The following is a 19721-nucleotide window of genomic DNA, read 5'->3' as shown; positions in this document are numbered from 1 at the left end:
TCTACCATACTGGGGATCATCTCAAAATTATGTGAAAAGAAGACGCATGAGATGAATAGAACATCTATAATTGCGTATTTTGATATTTGGATTTATTCGCTCGGCAAGACTCGCGAATAAACACACCATATCAACTCGTTGGATATACCAAATATCAAAACACGCAATATAGATATCCTCTATTTCCGATATATCCGAAAGTGAAAGCAGACGTCAAAACTTAGATTTTACCTTCAGTCTCTATCAGTTTTGGTCCATGTCATTACGTTTAATGAGAATATTTATGATAATGATGTGAAACAGCGAAAGTTGTACATATTTTCTTAACAACGATGAAATGCACTGCGAAGTGAACGACTATAAAAGATTAAAACAACTAGGTATTGAAAATAAAGATATGCCTGATGAGGTGGGGTGATATATTTATTTATAAATGAACATGTTATTTTCAGTATTTTTGATATTCATAAATATTCAAAACAAACCATTGGATATGTCTGATATTCCCTGCAAACAATTCACAAGGTGTTTATCAAGTTACCCTTAACCTATGACTGACTTTGTATATATGTTATTGACATGTAAGCTGAATGCATATAGTGTGTTGCATTTCAAAACTTATAACTAATGCATGAGTAAAGTTTGCTGGATTTAACACTTAACTAAAAATATTAAAACGATTTATTTGATTTGAAAAGTTACCCGAATGCATGATTAGATTTATAAATCAATTGAATACATGATAACAATCTTTTTGCTTTGAAAATTAACTACATGTATGCTTACAATTTGTGGATTTCTAAGAATTCAGTGAATGAATAATCTTTTGGATCTGAGAACATTGTACCTTGCATTTGATTAATATTACATCTTTTTATGTACAGATTCTCTGAATTAATGAGTATAGTTGCATGGTTGTTTTTGATTACCATGTTCATGCAAATCAGGTTAAACTAACCCTAAGATTAGCTGATGGTCTAATGATATGTTCATACTCAAGTTACAGTGAGAGTAGTTTATATTTTGAATTCTTTTTTTTTCTATCCATGATACTATTCAGCCCGAAACTTGGATACTGTAGATTAAAGGGGGCTTTCATGTGTATAGTACTGACTGTACAATAAAGGTAATTTATAGTAACGAAGCCAGAAAGTAAAGGAAGTGTAAGGGGTCTGGGGGTCACCTTGAGGCCCCAAACGGGTCTAGGGCAAAATTCTGGTGAGGGTGCAGGAGGCAAAGCTCCTGGGATTTACCAATGAAATACCTTTTTGTGCAATTGTCAATTGTCAATTTCCAAATCCAATAGAATTCACAAAATTATTTTCTAAAGTGTTTTATCATGCCAACTTTTTTGTTGTTTTCGATTGGTATATATGGTAAATTTTAATGATAACAAAGAATAGCCTTATCTGTCTACTACATTTAGGCATATATATATATATATATATAGTTTGTAAATAAAGAATTCGGTATTTGATACAGTAAATACATCCAATAATAAAAGTCAAGAAACACAAAACTCGAATAACATTTCACTGTTAGCGCTTTCGGCTTTAATGCCTCTTCAGACAGTTATAAAAAAATTTTTTATAACTGTCTGAAGAGGCATTAAAGCCGAAAGCGCTAACAGTGAAATGTTATTCGAGTTTTGTGTTTCTTGACTTTTATTATTGGATATATATATATATATATATATATATATATATATATATATATATACGTACATACTCAATGTATGAAGTGGCATAAATATGATGTAATTGTGTTCTATAATAGTTTTTATTTGATATGAAATCAATTACTTTGAAATATACTGACAACAAATATTACAAAATTACATGTATTGATTTCCCATTATTTTCATTTACATGTAGGTTTAAATAAAATGCAAGAAATAAGCATATCAATTATTTTGTTTTAAAAAACAACACATATTGTTGTAAGTAATAACAAAGCTTGACAAGGTATTTCATTGATAACAGTTCTAAAATTTATGCAGTAGGTACAGACATGACTTCAACAAATATATACATATTTCTCAATATCATCAAATAAAAGGTAAAGTGTCAGTTTAGATAAGCATGACGGTGCATACTTCCTTCTACTAATGTACAGTATGTCCCCAAAGCAATTTTGTACAATATTGTCCCTTCAGATGTTCATGAATCTAGTCATTTATAGGTAGGCTGGATTATTAGATTAACAAATACAAATATCTATTGGCACAAATACATGTCCTAATATATCAATTGGCAAAGACATTCAATGAAAGATGAAGATAACGAACAGTGATCAATCTCATAACTCCTATAAACAGTAAAAAAAAAAGAAAGAAGAAAGTTGGAAAAACACTGGCCGCTGGATATACCTGAGGTGGGATCAGGTGCCTAGGAGGAGTAAGCATCCCTTGTCGACCGGTCACACCCGCTGTGAGCCCCATATCGGGATCAGGTAAACGGTGGCATTCGTAGTCAAAATCAGTGAGTCAAGAACTACCGTACAATCAATATGAAACGAGTCAGACAGCATTTGACCCAATGATAAGTTGTATTGGCAAACTAGATTGTTATTAAGACCATTATTATTCCCTTCAAACAGATCATCCGCTTTCTAACAAGTTACCCTATGACTGAATTTGTACACGTACTTTAAAAAACACTGAATGAATGAGTACCGTTTGCTGGATTTAAAACTTGACTGAATGCATTAGTAGTTTGTTGGATTTGAAATTTGGCTGAATGCATGAGAACGATTTTTTGTTGTTGAAAAATGAACTGAATGAATGAGTACGCTTTGTTGGATTTGAAAAATTATCTGAACGCATGAATACAATCTGTTTACTATGAAGATTAACTCATTGTATTAGTGCAATTTGTGGATTTATCAGAATTATATGAAAAAATTATCTTGTTGGAATTGGGTGGAAAATTGTACATTGCATTTGATTAATGTTACATCTTTCCATGCACAATTTCTTTGAATTAGCGAGTGAAGTTGCATTGGTTTTTTTTCTTCCACCATGTTCAAGCATGTCATGTTGAAATAACCCTAATAGCAGCTGGGAGGGGGGGGGGGGTTCTAATCTGTTCTTACTCAAACATAGTTTATTACAAAGACTAAACATGTGTAGAGTATTAAAGGTACAATGAAGGAAGTTTATGTTTTAAATTATTTTGAATTCTTTCCTTCTTACCTGACCACGCTAATATTCAGCCCGTAACTTAGATATTGTAGATCAAGGGGGGGTGCTCACGTTTAAAAAATTATTGTAAACAATGTACACAACGTGAGGATAAACAAAATTATTATTTCAAATATCAAAAGTTTAAGGCTGCGTAATAACAATTTGTAAGATAAATGAAACATAAATTATTTGATATGATATCAGTAACATGGAAAAATACTTGCGTGAAGCCTGAAGCCTGAGTCAGTGAGGGTAGTTTCCGATATATCCAAAAGTGAAAGCACACGTCAAAACTTAGTTTTTACCTTCAGTCTCTATCAGTTTTGATCCATGTCATTACGTTTAATGAGAATATTTATGATAATGATGTGAAACAGCGAAAGTTGTACATACTTTCTTAACAACGATGAAATGCAACTGCGAAGTAAAGTTGTACATACTTTCTTAACAACGATGAAATGCAACTGCGAAGTGAACGACTATAAAAGATGAAAACAACTAGGTATTGAAAATAAAGATATGCTGGATGGGGTGGGGTGATATATTTGTTTATAAATGAACATGTTATTTTCAGTATTTTTGATAAATATTCAAAACAAACCATTGGACATGTCTGATATTCCCTGCAAACAATTCACAAGGTGTTTATCAAGTTACCCTTATTATATGCCTGACTTTGTACATATGTTATTGACATCTAAGCTCAATGTATGGGTATACTGTGTTGTAATTCAAAACTTATAACTAAATGCATGAGTAAAGTTTGCTGGATTTAACACTTAACTGAAAGCATTAATACGATTTATTTCATTTGAAAAGTTACCTGAATGCAAGATTAGCTTTATAAATCAATTGAATACATGATAACAATCTTTTTGCTTTGAAAATTAACTATATGTATGCTTACAATTTGTGGATTTCTAAGAATTCAGTGAATGAATAATCTTTTGGATCTGAAAACATTGTACCTTGCATTTGATTAATATTACATCTTTTTATGTACAGATTCTCTGAATTAATGAGTATAGTTGCATGGTTGTTTTTGATTACCATGTACATGCATTTCATTTTAAACTAACCCTAAGATTAGCTGATGGTCTAATGATATGTTCATACTCAAGGTACAGTGAGGGTAGTTTATATTTTGAATTCTTTTTTATTTCTATCCATGATAATATTCAGCCCGAAACTTGGATACTTTAGATTAAAGGGGGCTTTCATGTGTATAGTACAGACTGTACAATGATGGTAATTTATAGGAGCGAAGCCAGAAAGTAAAGAAAGTGTAAGGGGTCTGGGGGTCGCCTTGAGGCAGGGCAAAACTCTGGTGAGGGTAGAGGAGGCAAAGCTCCTGGGTTTTACCAATGAAATGCCTTTTTGTGCATACAAACAAGGTTTCTTGTCAATTTCCAAATCCAATAGAATTCACAAAATTATTTTCTAAAGTGTTTTATCATGCCAACTTAATTTTTTGTTGTTTTCGACTGGTATTTATGGTAAATTTTACTGAAAACAAAGAATAGCCTTATCTGTCTACTACATTTAGGCCTATATATATATATAATGTACATTAAAGTGCTATTCGACATACATGTAATGTTAATGATTTGAAATTATAAAAGGACTTTAAATCTGATTCAATGGACAATAGTATGTCAATTAAATTATAGGGTTCACGACGGGTGTGACCGGTCGACGGGGATGCTTACTCCTAGGCACCTGATCCCACCTCTGGTGAGTCCAGAGGTCCGTGTTTGCCCAACTATCTATTTTGTATTGCTTGTAGGAGTTATGAGATTGATCACTGTTTATTCTCTTCACCTTCCATTATAAACTGGGACTTTATAATGCAGTTATTTTTAGACACAAACGGCAAATATATCAATGTCTCTTTTCTCTCTCTCTCTCTCTCTCTCTCTCTCTCTCTCTCTCTCTCGCAATTGGTGTGTACGCAGTTGCGTAGTTGCGTATAGGCAGTGACGCGCCTGGTTTACATTTTGAATTCTTTTTTCCTGACCATGCTAATATTCAGCTGAAACGTGGATAGTGTAGATCGGGGCGGGGGTTGCTTTCGTTTAAAAGATATTGTAAACAATATTCATACATTGAGTATGTACGTAACGTTAGACTAAACTTTTGTTTATTATTCTGAACACTACTGCAAATGTAAAACTTATACGGTACCAACAATTTAACAGGTTGAGAATACTTCCCCAATAGCGAAATCTTCTCGCTAAAACGCGATTATCCCTCTTTAACGAGAAAGTAAACATTACCATAAACAAGTGTTTTTGTGTCTTTATTGAAAATAATGGCAAATTCCGTGCAATGCTGAATAAGTATGCCATACACTCAATATGATGCGAATTGTCTTTATAAAATTGATAACACAGTCAAGAAATTTCTTATTAAAGTTGCTGCGTAAGAAGGAAGTAGTCTGAAATCCTACGCACATCGTTCATGTGTTTCTTTTGATTAATATATTTGCAGAAGTATCAGTCATTTGATAATGCATTCCTCTTTGCATTAAACAAGAATTGCATGATGAAAAAAAAAATTCCCAAATGACTAGTTCTAAAAGCTACCTAACTAGAGAGGCAGCAGAAGTTCTCTATATACTGTCCGTTACACAAGTTTTCAAATATGCGAATGGAAAATGTATGCATAAATCGAGAGCTAGACCTTAATGTCCTTTATCTATTCGACTTTTATAAAGAAAAATATAGTATCCATTTTCATCATTTTTGAAACAAAAGTTTGGATCAAGTGGCCTCAAATAAACAAAAACCAACAATTGCCCTTAACTCCTCCAAAAATTATTAATAATTTTCCAAGTTCTGAAGAATAGGATAAAAATCTTTATCTAATCAATTTTATGAAGTGCATAAATATGATGTAATTGTGTCCTATAATAGGTTTTACTTGATATGAAATCGATTCCGTTCAAATATACTTACAACAAATATTACAAAATTACATGTATTGATTTCCCATTATTTTCATTTACATGTAGGTTTAAATAAATTGCAAGAAATAAGCATATCAATTATTTTGTTTTAAAAAACAACACATATTGTTGTAAGTAATAACAAAGCTTGACAAGGTATTTCATTGATAACAGTTCTAAAAGTTATGCAGTAGGTACATACATGACTTGAACAAATAAATACATATTTCTCAATATCATGAAATAAAAGGTAAAGTGTCAGTTTAGATAAACATGACGGTGCATTCTTCCTTCTACTAATGTACAGTATTTCCCCAAAGCAATTTTGTACAATATTTCCCCCTCAGATGTTCATGAATCTAGTCATTTATAGGTAGGCTGGATTATTAGATTAACAAATACAAATATCTATTGGCACAAATAGATGTCCTAATATTACATCAATTGGCAAAGACATTCAATGAAAGATGAAAATAACGAACAGTGATCAATCTCATAACTCCTATAAACAGTAAAAAAAAAGAAGAAAGTTGGAAAAACACTGGCCGCTGGATATACCTGAGGTGGGATCAGGTGCCTAGGAGGAGTAAGCATCCCTTGTCGACCGGTCACACCCGCTGTGAGCCCCATATCGGGATCAGGTAAACGGTGGCATTCGTAGTCAAAATCAGTGAGTCAAGAACTACCGTACAATCAATATGAAACGAGTCAGACAGCATTTGACCCAATGATAAGTTGTATTGGCAAACTAGATTGTTATTAAGACCATTATTATTCCCTTCAAACAGATCATCCGTTTTCTAACAAGTTACCCTATGACTGAATTTGTACACGTGCTTTAAAAAACACTGAATGAATGAGTACCGTTTGCTGGATTTAAAACTTGACTGAATGCATTAGCAGTTTGTTGGATTTGAAATTTGGCTGAATGCATGAGAACGATTTTTTGTTGTTGAAAAATGAACTGAATGAATGAGTACGCTTTGTTGGATTTGAAAAATTATCTGAACGCATGAGTACAATCTGTTTACTATGAAGATTAACTCATTGTATTAGTGCAATTTGTGGATTTATCAGAATTATATGAAAAAATTATCTTGTTGGAATTGGGTGGAAAATTGTACATTGCATTTGATTAATGTTACATCTTTCCATGCACAATTTCTTTGAATTAGCGAGTGAAGTTGCATTGTTTTTGTTTTTTCTTCCACCATGTTCAAGCATGTCATGTTGAAATAACCCTAATAGCAGCTGGGAGGGGGGGGTGTTCTAATCTGTTCTTACTCAAACATAGTTTACAACAAAGACTAAACATGTGTAGAGTATTAAAGGTACAATGAAGGAAGTTTATGTTTTAAATTATATTGAATTCTTTCCTTCTTACCTGACCACGCTAATATTCAGCCCGTAACTTAGATAGTGTAGATCAAGGGGGTTGCTCACGTTTAAAAAAATTATTGTAAACAATGTACACAACGTGAGGATAAACAAAATTATTATTTCAAATATTAAAAGTTTAAGGCTGTGTAATAACAATTTGTAAGATAAATGAAACAAAAATTATGTGATATGATATCAGTAACATGGAAAAATACTTGCGTGAAGCCTGAAGCCTGAGTCAGTGAGGGTAATTTCCGATATATCCGAAAGTGAAAGCAGACGTCACAACTTAGTTTTGACCTTCAGTCTCTAACAGTTTTGGTTCATGTCATTACGTTTAATGAGAATATTTATGATAATGATGTGAAACAGCGAAAATTTTACATGCTTTCTTAACAACGATGAAATGCAACTGCGAAGTGAACGACTATCAAAGACGAAAACAACTGGGTATTGAAAATAAAGATATGCTGGGTGGGGTGGGGTTTTGTTTATAAATGAACATTTTATTTTCAGTATTTTTGATAAATATTCAAAACAAACCAATGGATATGTCTGATATTCCCTGCAAACAATTCACAAGGTCTTTATCAAGTTACCCTTATCTTATGACTAACTTTGTACATATGTTATTGACATCAAAGCTGAATGTATATAATGTGTTGCATTTCAAAACTTATAACTAAATGCATGAGTAACGTTTGCTGGATTTAAAACTTAGCTGAAAGCATTAATACGATTTATTTCATTTGAAAAGTTACCTGAATGCAAGATTAGATTCATCAATCAATTGAATACAGGATAACAATCTTCTTGCTTTGACAATTAACTACATGTATTTTTACAATTTGTGGATTTTTTATTTGAGAACATTGTACCTTGCATTTGATTAATATTACATCTTTTCATGTACAGATTCTCTGAATTAATGAGTAAAGTTTCTTAGTTGATTTTTTATCACCATGTTCACGCATGTCATGTTCAACTAACCCTAAGATCAGCTGGTGGTCTAATGATATGTTCATACTCAAATATGTTTTACAACAAAGACTAAACATATGCTTAGTACTGAAGGTACATTGAGGGTAGTTTATATTTTTAATTCTTTTTTTTCTATCCATGATAATATTCAGCCCGAAACTTGGATACTGTAGATTAAAGGGGGCTTTCGTGTGTATAGTACTGACTGTACAATGAAGCTGGTTTATAGGAGCGAAGCCAGAAAGTAAATGAAGTGTAAGGGGTCTAGGGGCGCCTTGAGGCCCCCAACGGGTCTAGGGCAAAACTCTGGTGGGGGTACAGGAGGCAAAGCTCCTGGGTTTGGTTTTCTCGGGGTGAATATTTTCAATGTTACCCTCAACTCCATGCAATATTTATATAATATCATTCTATTTTATCTTTTTATTTTATTTTTCATCAAACATAACTTCACACCTCCAGGTACAAACTACTTATATTGGTCCATCATTGGATCGTTTGAGGAACGAATTAGACTGAAATCAATTTCTAATTGGTAATTATAATGAATGGATTATTCCGGATATTTCAAGTTTTCAATTCGAATACCTGTATAGGTATGTTCAGTCATGCGGTTCAATAGAACCGGTTTTAATCGAGTAACATGTAAAATCAGTTTTGGACGATACGTAGAGCTGTTAACACGTTTAAATCATGCAAAGTGATTACGACATTTCGGGTGCGGCTCAGATGCTTCAAGTCATTATGGATAGACTTTTTACATCTAAGAGACATGGACGGCGGCGGCCGGAATCTGCAAAACATGGTTATATAAAGGATCCGCTCACAGACCGTTTAAATGTGTCTAAAAATCTTGAACTTTAATTATTTGTGGTTAAAGTACCAGTGTAATTTTTATCATATATTTATGTATTTACATATTAGTACAATTTATTATAGTTCGATTCATTAAATGCAATGTGTCAGTATCCCTTTCCCGTTCTTTATATTAAGCTGCTGTGTGTCGTTGCTAGTCCATTTAGTGTGTTGTGTTGTTTTTATTAATTGTCTTATATCAGAAATGAATGGGTTTTAAAGGAGAAATGTGATTTCCTCTGTTTGATGAACGAATTAGGCAGAATCCAATTTCTACTTGGTAATTATAATCAATGGATTATTCCGGATATTTCAAGTTTTCAATTCGAATACCTGTATAGGTATGTTCAGTGATGTGGTTCAATAGAACCGGTTTTAATCGAGTAACGATGTAAAATCAGTTTAGGACGACACATAGAGCTGTTAACACGTTTAAATTTTATACAAATCCAACTTGTCTATACATGTTATGCAATTATAGTACGTTGTATTGTTACAATATTAAAGCTGCTGTGTGTTGTTGCTAGTCCATTTAGTGTGTTATATTGTTTCTATTACTGATCTTGTATCAGAAATGAATGGGTTTTAAAGGAGAACGAGTTGACGGGCCGCTTGGTTGTATTGATTTGTTGGCCCGTTCTTTGTTCAAAGCTTCTTCTGGAGTAAGCCGAATTCAGTTCAGTGTTGAGCTCGTTCTGAACAGACGTGTTCTTTGACGAAAGCTGTGATCTTAGATAAAATAACCCCACATTCTTACAAATATCACATTGCTATGTATGCGATAAAATATTGTCAGAAACAAATTCTTAACGCAATTTATACTATTACTCATAATTTCAAATTATAATTATTTATAAGAATGGACAATTCATACTGTTTGTAGATCTAAATGTAAAGAAAAACATTCGGCGTAAACATGTTATTTGTATTGCTTTTTCTTTTTACTTCCAGAATATCAAAGTAAAGTAGAAAGATGATGAAATCACTCTTTATCTTGCGAAAAATCCATTCTTAAAGTTTTTCGTCCATATTGAAGGAGTATTTCCTATTCTAACCAAAACAAAAACAAAAAACAAACAATTAATATAAAAGTTATTTATGAAACGTGAAGATAACAAACAGTAATTAATCTCATAACTCATATAAGCAATACAAAATAGATAGTTGGGCAAACACGGGCCCCTGGACACACCAGAGGTGGGATCAGGTACCTAGGAGGAGTAAGCATTCCCTGTCGACTGGTCACACCCGCCGTGAGCCCTATATCCTGATCAGGTAAACGGAGGTATCCGTAGTCAAATGTTATCTTTTTAAAAACCAAATACCGCTTCTCATATACTTATCGATTAATATATATCAGCACAAAAAATAACTAATGTACATTCAGTATCAATTATAGGAGTTTTCTCTTATTTAACAAAGCAAATTTAAAAAAAAATTGCACAGTCACCTTTCCTTCTTAGTACAGTCAATACCAATACTAATGATATTTTTGAGGATCTGTTAACCACGAGCTTTTTCCCCAAAATCCATTTCTTTATCTTTAATCCATGAAAAATATCTTTTCCCGTCGGCTTCAATGTTGAATTGATTAAGCCATATCTTTCCAATTTGAGAATATTAAATATGTCTGAAAGATTGCCAAAACGACGAAAAACCACAATCAATCATATTCTTTATCAAGAACGCATTCTAAGGGCTGATTAGGGGTAGAATACCTGAAAAATCAACCATTTCGTAATTGACTTTTTAAATGAAAGATGAAGATAACGAACAGTGATCAATCTCATATCTCCTATAAGCAATACAAAATAGATAGTTGGGCAAACACGGACCCCTGGACAAACCAGAGGGGGGACCGTATAGGGTTTACATGCCTAGGAGGAGTAAGCATCCCCTATGGACTGGTCACACCCGCCGTGAGCCTTATATCCTGGTCAGGTAAACGGAGTCATCCAGAGTCAAAATCAGTGTGTCAAGAACGACTTAACAATCGATATGAAATAAGTCAGACAGTATTTGACCCAGTGATAGGTTGTATTGACGAACTAGATCGTTATAACGACCATACAATTTGCCAAACGCTGATTTCAATTGAGACTGTTGAAACCCCTGTACAATCAACTTGCTTATCAGTAGCTTGCCTCGATTTAAAAACTGACAATATGCAGAACAAGCTCTTGCGTATCGAATCAGTTGAGAGATATAAATACCATTTGCAGGTGATAAAGTTAACGATAAAGAAGCTGAACTCATCCTGTTTCATACAATTGAGCTGTCAGTTTGCCGTTAATGTTGAATTTCAATAAATATATAAGTATGAAGCAGAAGTGGACGACTGTGTGGTATCTTTTATTACGAACTCACAGGGATATATCGAATCGACATATGAATGAAAGTTATCATTGTTAATAGAGAAAACGTCATCAATATATCTAAATGTCGAATTGAAGGCCACAGCAAGAGATTTTTTCTTCTCACGTAGAAGTCGTTGAATAAATTCTGCTTCATATGAATATAGAAACAGGCCAACTAACAAAGGAGCACAATTCGTGCTCATAGGAATTCCAACAGATTGTTGGAAGACCTGATCACCAAAGACCACGAATATATTATCAATGAGGAACTCTAGCATATTTTTGTTATTTCAACTTCACAGTAGAGTGGAATCAGAGTGGTTTTTAAATAAGTATTTTTTTAAAAATAAATTTCATTAATGAATTAATGTCAGTTTCTCTTATTGAACTTTGCTTTTTTTGTTTACACAGACACCACACCACACTTGGAACAGCGGAAGATAGGTTATAAAACTCACGTGTTTTAGTGAACATGAATATGAATATGAATGAAAATGAGGTGCGATGAAGTACCCAAAGGGAGTAAGCATCCCCTATTGACCAGTCAAGTCCGTTTGACGATTGTCTATCACTATATGTGTTCCAACTACTCTTTGATTTTGCTGATTAATCGTTTCCAAAATTTTGCTCGTTTTTTTTCTGTGTCATTTTCATTGTACGCTAAATGCTTGATTTTCCACCAAATGTATAACAAATCTCTCGGCAGATCTTCAATCTGTAAGTTGTCTTTGATGATCAATATCAATTTGGCCTTTGTGTGAATAGCGTGGATTTTTGCTACCTGAATTTCGTATGATCCCCAGTCAGATTTTATAAAAGTCTCCGTTATCACAAAAATCACGTACCTACTCTTGTTGATGTGCGTTACAACTTCTTCTGCAAAATTATTACCTGGCAGGAAATCTTTATCTTGCAGAGATATTTTCAGATTTTCGTTGTTCAAAGCAGTGAAGAGATGTGATGATACCCAGAGGTAATCGCTGGGTGAGTATGAAATATATGCATCAAAGGTGGTTTCGTTGCCTAAAGTAATTTTTGAAAATCCCCGTTTCCAAAATAGACGGATTCGTAGTAATGCATAGCAGACAATCATTCGGTATCGATATGATATCGCATATATCGCAAAAAAGAGGAAAGTGGAGGATAAAACAGACACGGTTATCTGCAGCCATAGCCTGGATACACATTGGAGTTGTAAGGGCCGAATATTGGTTATCACACTTAAAACGGATCTATTGGGTTCCTCATTACAATGCGTTTCGTTCAAATTGAGGAATTTTTCATAATGATTGTGCATCCAATGTAACGATTCAATTGCGTTGCAAGAACAGTCTATAGGGTTCCCAGTGACATCTATCTGTACATGCATTAAGTGGTTCAAAATAGAAATATCTTCCTCTGAAAAGGATGCTAATTTGTTGGATCGCAGTTCTATATGTCGTAGTGAAAATGCGGCGTACAGAGCATTCGGTATAGAAGTTAATAAATTATTGTTCAATAGCAACGTCTCCAATGACCATGCCTGGCTTTGAAAAAGGTTCGGATGCAAGCGTTGCAGATTATTATCAGATAGATCAATTACCTTTAGCTTATTAAGATATCTCAAAAGTTCAGCTTTCGTATACTTTTCTAGACCCATACCTAAATTTGCATGTCTTATATAAAGTTCCGATAAGGAATATAGATCTTTGAGAAAAAATACGTTTAAATCCCCACAAGGTACGCCGGAAAGATAAAGGTGACTTAGACGAGGTAAAAGCATGCTGATATGGTCATATGTAGGTGAACATACTTCAATCATCGTATAACTGATGTCAATTATTTGTACATTATTGCCTGTAATTGACGTAGGTAATGCATGTGGCTCTGAATAATAATGGGAGAAATTGAGTTCTTCTAATGATGTAGAAACAGTCAAATTGATCGATGTTTCCTGTAGCATTTGGTTTGAATTCAATGTGTTATAATGAATATGACCACAATGGCTTTGGTAGCTGATATCAATGACTTTGATATGAGTTGCTTCGAGTAGTGCAAACAGAAATGGACTGCTTCGTATCATGTTCTGTGACAGATCTATTCGTTCCAGGCATTTCATGAACAAAGCTGATCCCATTGTTTCTATCCAAACAATTCCTGCATCCCTCAATATGAAATTTTTTGTACAGATATTTCTTAGATATTTTAGATCTTCGTCTTTTAAAATTTGAACATTGTTATTTGTGGGAAATGTTCGAGAAAAGTCCAGGTAGTCCAGTTTTCTAAATTGTAGCGACCTTAGTGGTCTCACGGCGTATCGCATACCACAATAAGTTTGAAACCGAAGACCTTTTAAGTTAGAGAATGGCCATAATAAATCTTCGTCAATGTTAGCACACGCACCATTATTTAGGAAATCGAGGAAGAGATGCTCGATGGTGAGTTCAGCCATATTTTCAAATGAATTATTGTTTAATAGAGACACGTCAATATCTTGAATTTCTAGTTTTTTAAGTTTCTTCAAACTTCCGAAATTTGAAGGAAAATGACGACTTAATGCATAGGCACTCAAGGACAGATTTTGTAGTGATATAAGTCTTCCTATCTCTTCATAGGGAAATCCTCCATTAGGATAGTTAGAAGCAAGCTGGAGGTCAAGAAGTGAGCTCATATTTCCAAATATCCCTTGGTCTACAGATTCTTTAGTAAGCAGGTTTGTATTCAAATCCAAAATGCACAGATGTGGCAGGTCTTGAAATGCGTTTTTCTGAATGTGGTATATTTCATTTCTCTGAAGATAAATTGCTATCAAGTTATCGAATCCTGTGAAGGAATTGTCATAAAGTGTTGTGATCATGTTTTCAGAAGCATCAATTGCGATGACGTTTGATGGTATAGTGCTTGGGATAGATTTTAGGTGGTTGTTTCGACAGTTATACATAATCCCACTTGAACCACATATGTTTGACACCTCAGTGGGTACACACAATGCACCAGCACCACAGAAAAGTAGAAATGCAATAACACCTGTACAAGAAAAAGTGACGTGGATTAATTTATTAGTGCACAAATGAAAGAAAATCCAACACTGTATTCTAAATCTAAGGAATAAAATAATATCTGTATATCATGTATATGTATCATCATTTAAGGACAAACATTTAAATAAATGCGATATCAATACTTTTCCCCCTAGTAAATAGTGTTACGAGTTTTGACAGGTTAACAAGCCAGGGGTAAATAACGTGAGGTCACAATGCATTGTCTTCTGCATGAAAATAAAAATGGTGAATTCGTCGTTTAAAGGTACATACGAATTGGGAATTTTTTTTTTATTCCAATTTAAAATAATGATTGTATCTATAATGAAAATATATGACACTCTAAATTATCCAATGTAAAAAATTGGGTATACACTGTACCAGAGGTTGGATCAGTTACCTCAGAGGAGTAAGCATCCTCTTTCGACAGGTCACATCCATCGTCAGTCCTAAATCTTAATCAGATCAATTCAGTAATCTGTAGTCAAAATCAATGTTTAAAGAGTGGCCTAACGATTGGTATGAAACACGTCAAACAGCATTTGACTGAATGGCAGGTTGTATTAGTAAACTAAATCGTTATAACGCCCATATAATATTGGAAATGCTGACTTTACACGAAACTGTTGAACTCCCTCTATCATCAATTTGTTTGTCAGTAGCCTGTCTTGATTTAAAAACTGGTTATACTCCTGTGACATCAATCCTGCCTCGATTTAAAACATGAATAAAAATAACAATTGTTAGGTCGTTCATTTGACACTGAATTTGACTAAGGATTGCTCCGAATACCTGATCAAGATATAGAGCTCACGGCGGAGGTAACCGGTTGACAGGGGATACTTACTTCTCCAAGCCCCCTGATCCTATCTCTGGTATATCCAGTTCTCCGTGTTTGCCCTAATCTTAATTTTGTTTTCGTTATGGAAATTAAGAGATTTGTCACTATTCGCTATCTTAATCTTTATTAAGATATAACATACACATTTTGGTGTAACTTTAAATTTTCATCCTTGGTTCGTTATCGTTAACCACATGATGACGTTTTTCATTTCATCAGTAAGCAAATAATATCATTGTCAACCCTACACAGAAGTTCATTTGTTTGTACAGGAAATTAATTTGTTATCTTCAGAGTGTATGGAACACAATCCTGGATAAAGCCCCTTACATTCTTGATTGGGTATGGATTTATACTATCAATTGAGTATATGGAGCCCAGATTCCGGATAGTATTGGAAGTACATGTTCATGACATGCTTAATCTGACCAGCGCCATCGCAATTTTGCTTGTTTTCTTCATTTGACGGTTGAATGAAATAAATTTGACGCCTAGTTCATCCTACCATCGGAGGATAACCACTTAATCCCTAATAAAGTTATAGTTCTTAATGCCTAATAGAGTTATCGTTCACTGCTCGTAGTCACTTAATGCCTGATAGAGTTATCGGTCACTGATCATAACCACTTAATGCCTAATTAAGTTATTGTTCACTGATCAGAGTCACTTAATGTCTAATAGAGTTATCGGTTACTGCTCATAGTCACTTAATGTCTAATAGAGTTATCGTTCACTGCTCATAGTCACTTAATTCCTAATAGAGTTATCGTTCACTGCTCATAGTCACTTAATGCCTAATAGAGTTATCGTTCACTGATCATAACCACTTAATGCCTAATAGAGTTATCGTTCAATGATCATAGTCACTTAATGCCTAATAGATTTATCGTTCACTGCTCATAGTCACTTAATGCTTGATAGATTTATTGTTCACTGATCATAGTCACTTAATGTCTAATAGAGTTTTCGTTCACTGAAAAAATGGACTTGCAACAAGAATCTTAGGTAAAACTCCGAACTTGTTCGGACAAAATGTCCGATAAGAATATATATGATATAGCACTTGCAACGAATCCAAGCTTGCGTAAAAGCGTATACATTTCAACGGGATTTAATGTTCTGAGCAAAACAAGACATAATTTCACGCCTGTTGGAATACAGTTGGCAGGCAAATCGACAATTGGAACATCACCAGCCCTGTTCCATTAAATCAAGAAAAAACCTCGGATGTAGGTCCCAGAATACAATCATTTTCAAGGTAAAAAAAACCCTGATCAGCCAAATATTTATTTTAAAAAAAATGTATGAAAATATGAGAAATAGGATGCAATGTTAAAAAAGAAACGGGAAGTGAAATCCATGTCAAGTTAGATGTATATCCAATTACATTAATTTACAATGACGATTCGGAGAGTGTGTCATACAATATGCAGATAGCGGTCGACGCCATCTGTCTTGTCATGTGAAACCAATTTCATTACTGTGTATTATGTAATGCATCTTAGGTTTCTTTTCTCGACTTGAAAATGTCAAGCGATGGTCCGGTAAATAAATAGCGTGCTATGAATGGCTGGTGGAGTGTCTGTTTATACATGTACATGTATGTTTCCCTTCAAATATTGAAAGAGTATGATTGCATAATTGTTCAATATTAGTAATAATTTTTCTGTAAGCTGCAATCAGCTACAAAAACATATGACTGGTCAGAATTTCATTTATTTCGATATCTTAAAAAACTTCCACCTTAATTATGATATAATGTTTCAATTCGATTAACTCTTTCATTATTCACGCCGTGCTTAGTTTTAAAAACAACAGTTAATTACATCTCCTTTAACAATACGAAATTATCTCAAAATTGTCATAACTTCTACTTCTCGGGAGATTATAGGGTCCGGGTTAAAATAGGTCCCCAGTATCCCTTGCTTGTTATAAGAGACGACTAAATGGGACAGTCCTTCGGATGAGACCGTAAAAACCAAGCCCGTGTCACAGCAGGTGTGGCATGATAAAGATCCTTCTGTGCTCAAAGGCCGTAAGCGCCGAGCATAGGCCTAAATTTTGCAGTCCTTCACCGGCAATGTGACGTCTCCATATGAGTGAACAATTCTCTAGAGGGACGTTAAACAATACACAATCAATCAATCGAGAGATTAAAAAATATTTTTCAATTCTTTAGAAATCATGGATATCAAGATTTTAAATTTCACTGGGATGGAATAAACACGTTGAGTTTTGTTCTAAGTTGGTAAGCTTTAGTGGGATGTGTGAAATATTTTGAAACATATCTTATTTTGAATGCGTATTGTAACCCCCAGAAATGGCCAGAAAACCCGCTTTACCTGCAGAGTATCACCTTGGGCCAATGGAGACCAAAGGCGGCTCCATCCCATAAATGTCTGACCTTGTTGGGACATTCGCTCAACAAACCCATTTCAAGATATAGAAGTCCGAAAAGAAAATCACAGAATATGGCTTACCCAGCAGCATTTCTTCTTTCTTTCTTTTTTTGTAAACGTCAGATCACCGATGCAGGAAAGTTATTATATAAAGGCTAGATAAAAATTCTCTCCATTGTGAGCCAGTGTATCCATATGAAAATGCGACATTAGAAAACAAGTATGGGGAAGAAAGTGGCGGATAAACGATACTGTGTTATGATCGTTGAAAAGGATACCTAAGATTGAATTACCTACAATATTCATTTCACATGCATCTGAAGCAAAACTTCCTGTTTAAGAAAAGAAATATTTATCACTTGCACATATGTCGTGACGCAAACTGCGTAGAGGATTTTGATTATGAATTTTATGAGACGCCTTTCCTTTTTTAAATAAAGAGTCCAGGACATGGGAAAATTAAGACAAAGTAGGGAAAAGGCTTACCCGATGGATGTTTTAAAATTATGGTAAGTATTTGATTTCACTGTCCCTTGGGCTCATATGCGGATCCAGAAAAATCATGTTCTAGGATTTAGGAACAGGCAGATAGAGGGAAATATATAGATAACCAGGCAATGAGACAGACGGAGAAAACGTTAGAGTGAATCAGATCATTGCTCTGTTTATAACCCTATTTTCTATATCAATTAACATTGATCCCATGCTTTTTACAGTTTACAATCCGCCACGAAACTTTCTACAACAACAGGATTAGACAACCTTTACTGTAACACCCCGTACTGTCTCATTGTCTGGTTGTATAAGTCCCCCTCTCTGTCCCTCAAGCCTGGAGATTGATTTGCCTGGATCAACAGATGAGCCCAAGGGACAGTGGCCGGTGTAGAGGCAAATGACTCCCATAGAATAATGACCGGGGGTCATTTTTCGACGTCGAAAAGTGACCCCCGGTCATTATTCGACGTAGAATAATGACCCCTTTTGCCCGTAGAAAAAATGCCTTTTTAAAAAAATCAGTCCATTTCACGTTTAGAAAAATGACTCCCGTAGAATAATGACCCCCTTGTAAATTTTATTAAGGATTATTTCTCTGGTAATGCCTAAGGAAGGCAGTCCAACATTGTCATAGTATAAGTAAATCTATCATTCATATGAAACGTAACCAGATTAAAACATATTAGGAATTGTAATTTTGTTTCAAAAATAAGAATTTACTTGTTTTAACAGAATAGTGACTCGTACCAAATAAGTGTCTAGTCACAACGAGTTATATTCTTTATTACGAGTAAATACATGCATAGTTATATCGAGATACATGCAATCGTCTTGCCATAAAGAGAATATGGGTTCAGGCGTGAAAGGGAGCTCTATAGTTACATTTGTAAACATGCATTAGTTTATTCTACACTAAGGACCATAACATGCAAACAGAGTGCGTAATTGATTTGATATACACAGAGTAGCTACTACCATAATTGTGAAATCCTTGTCCCCATGTGTTATTAAGGTTAGAGTGTTATGCTAACCCATTCAGAATTGCATATAGTCAATGTAGCTATAAATATTTTACAAAGAATATGGAGTATGATATCAAACGTCAGACTTTGCTTAAGAACGCAGACAAATACTCGTCAAGACTTTGCTTAAGAATGCAGACAAATACTCCACAAGAACATTTCTCATCAGACTTGAATTGTCAATATTGTTATGAATATACATGCATAGCATAAAGCTACATGTAGCCTGTTTTGGATTTTCTC

General features: G+C 34.2%; 1 protein-coding gene across 4 annotated transcripts in view; it reads right to left on the bottom strand.

The window, feature by feature from the left end:
* Positions 1-18781, bottom strand: part of LOC125645661 (ribonuclease T2-like) — a 49337-nt gene extending 30556 nt beyond the window's left edge. Inside the window, exons 1-2 of one of the 4 annotated variants that reach the window (XM_048871324.2) lie at positions 18043-18781; positions 11840-14707 (exon numbers count right to left, since the gene is read on the bottom strand). In XM_048871324.2, coding sequence (XP_048727281.2) covers positions 12288-14707; positions 18043-18052 — 2430 coding nt within the window. In that variant the 5' untranslated portion in view covers positions 18053-18781 and the 3' untranslated portion in view covers positions 11840-12287. Of the gene's footprint in view, positions 1-2368; positions 2951-3408; positions 3966-11839; positions 14708-18042 lie in introns of those variants that run through there. The other 3 variants (XM_048871325.2, XM_048871327.2, XM_048871329.2) reach the window with 3 other exon arrangements.
* Between the last annotated feature and the right edge of the window lie 940 nt (positions 18782-19721).

The sequence above is a fragment of the Ostrea edulis genome, chromosome 6, assembly GCF_947568905.1.
Source record: "Ostrea edulis chromosome 6, xbOstEdul1.1, whole genome shotgun sequence".
NCBI classification, from domain to species: domain Eukaryota; kingdom Metazoa; phylum Mollusca; class Bivalvia; order Ostreida; family Ostreidae; genus Ostrea; species Ostrea edulis.
This window is presented reverse-complemented; position numbering and strand designations above follow the sequence as displayed.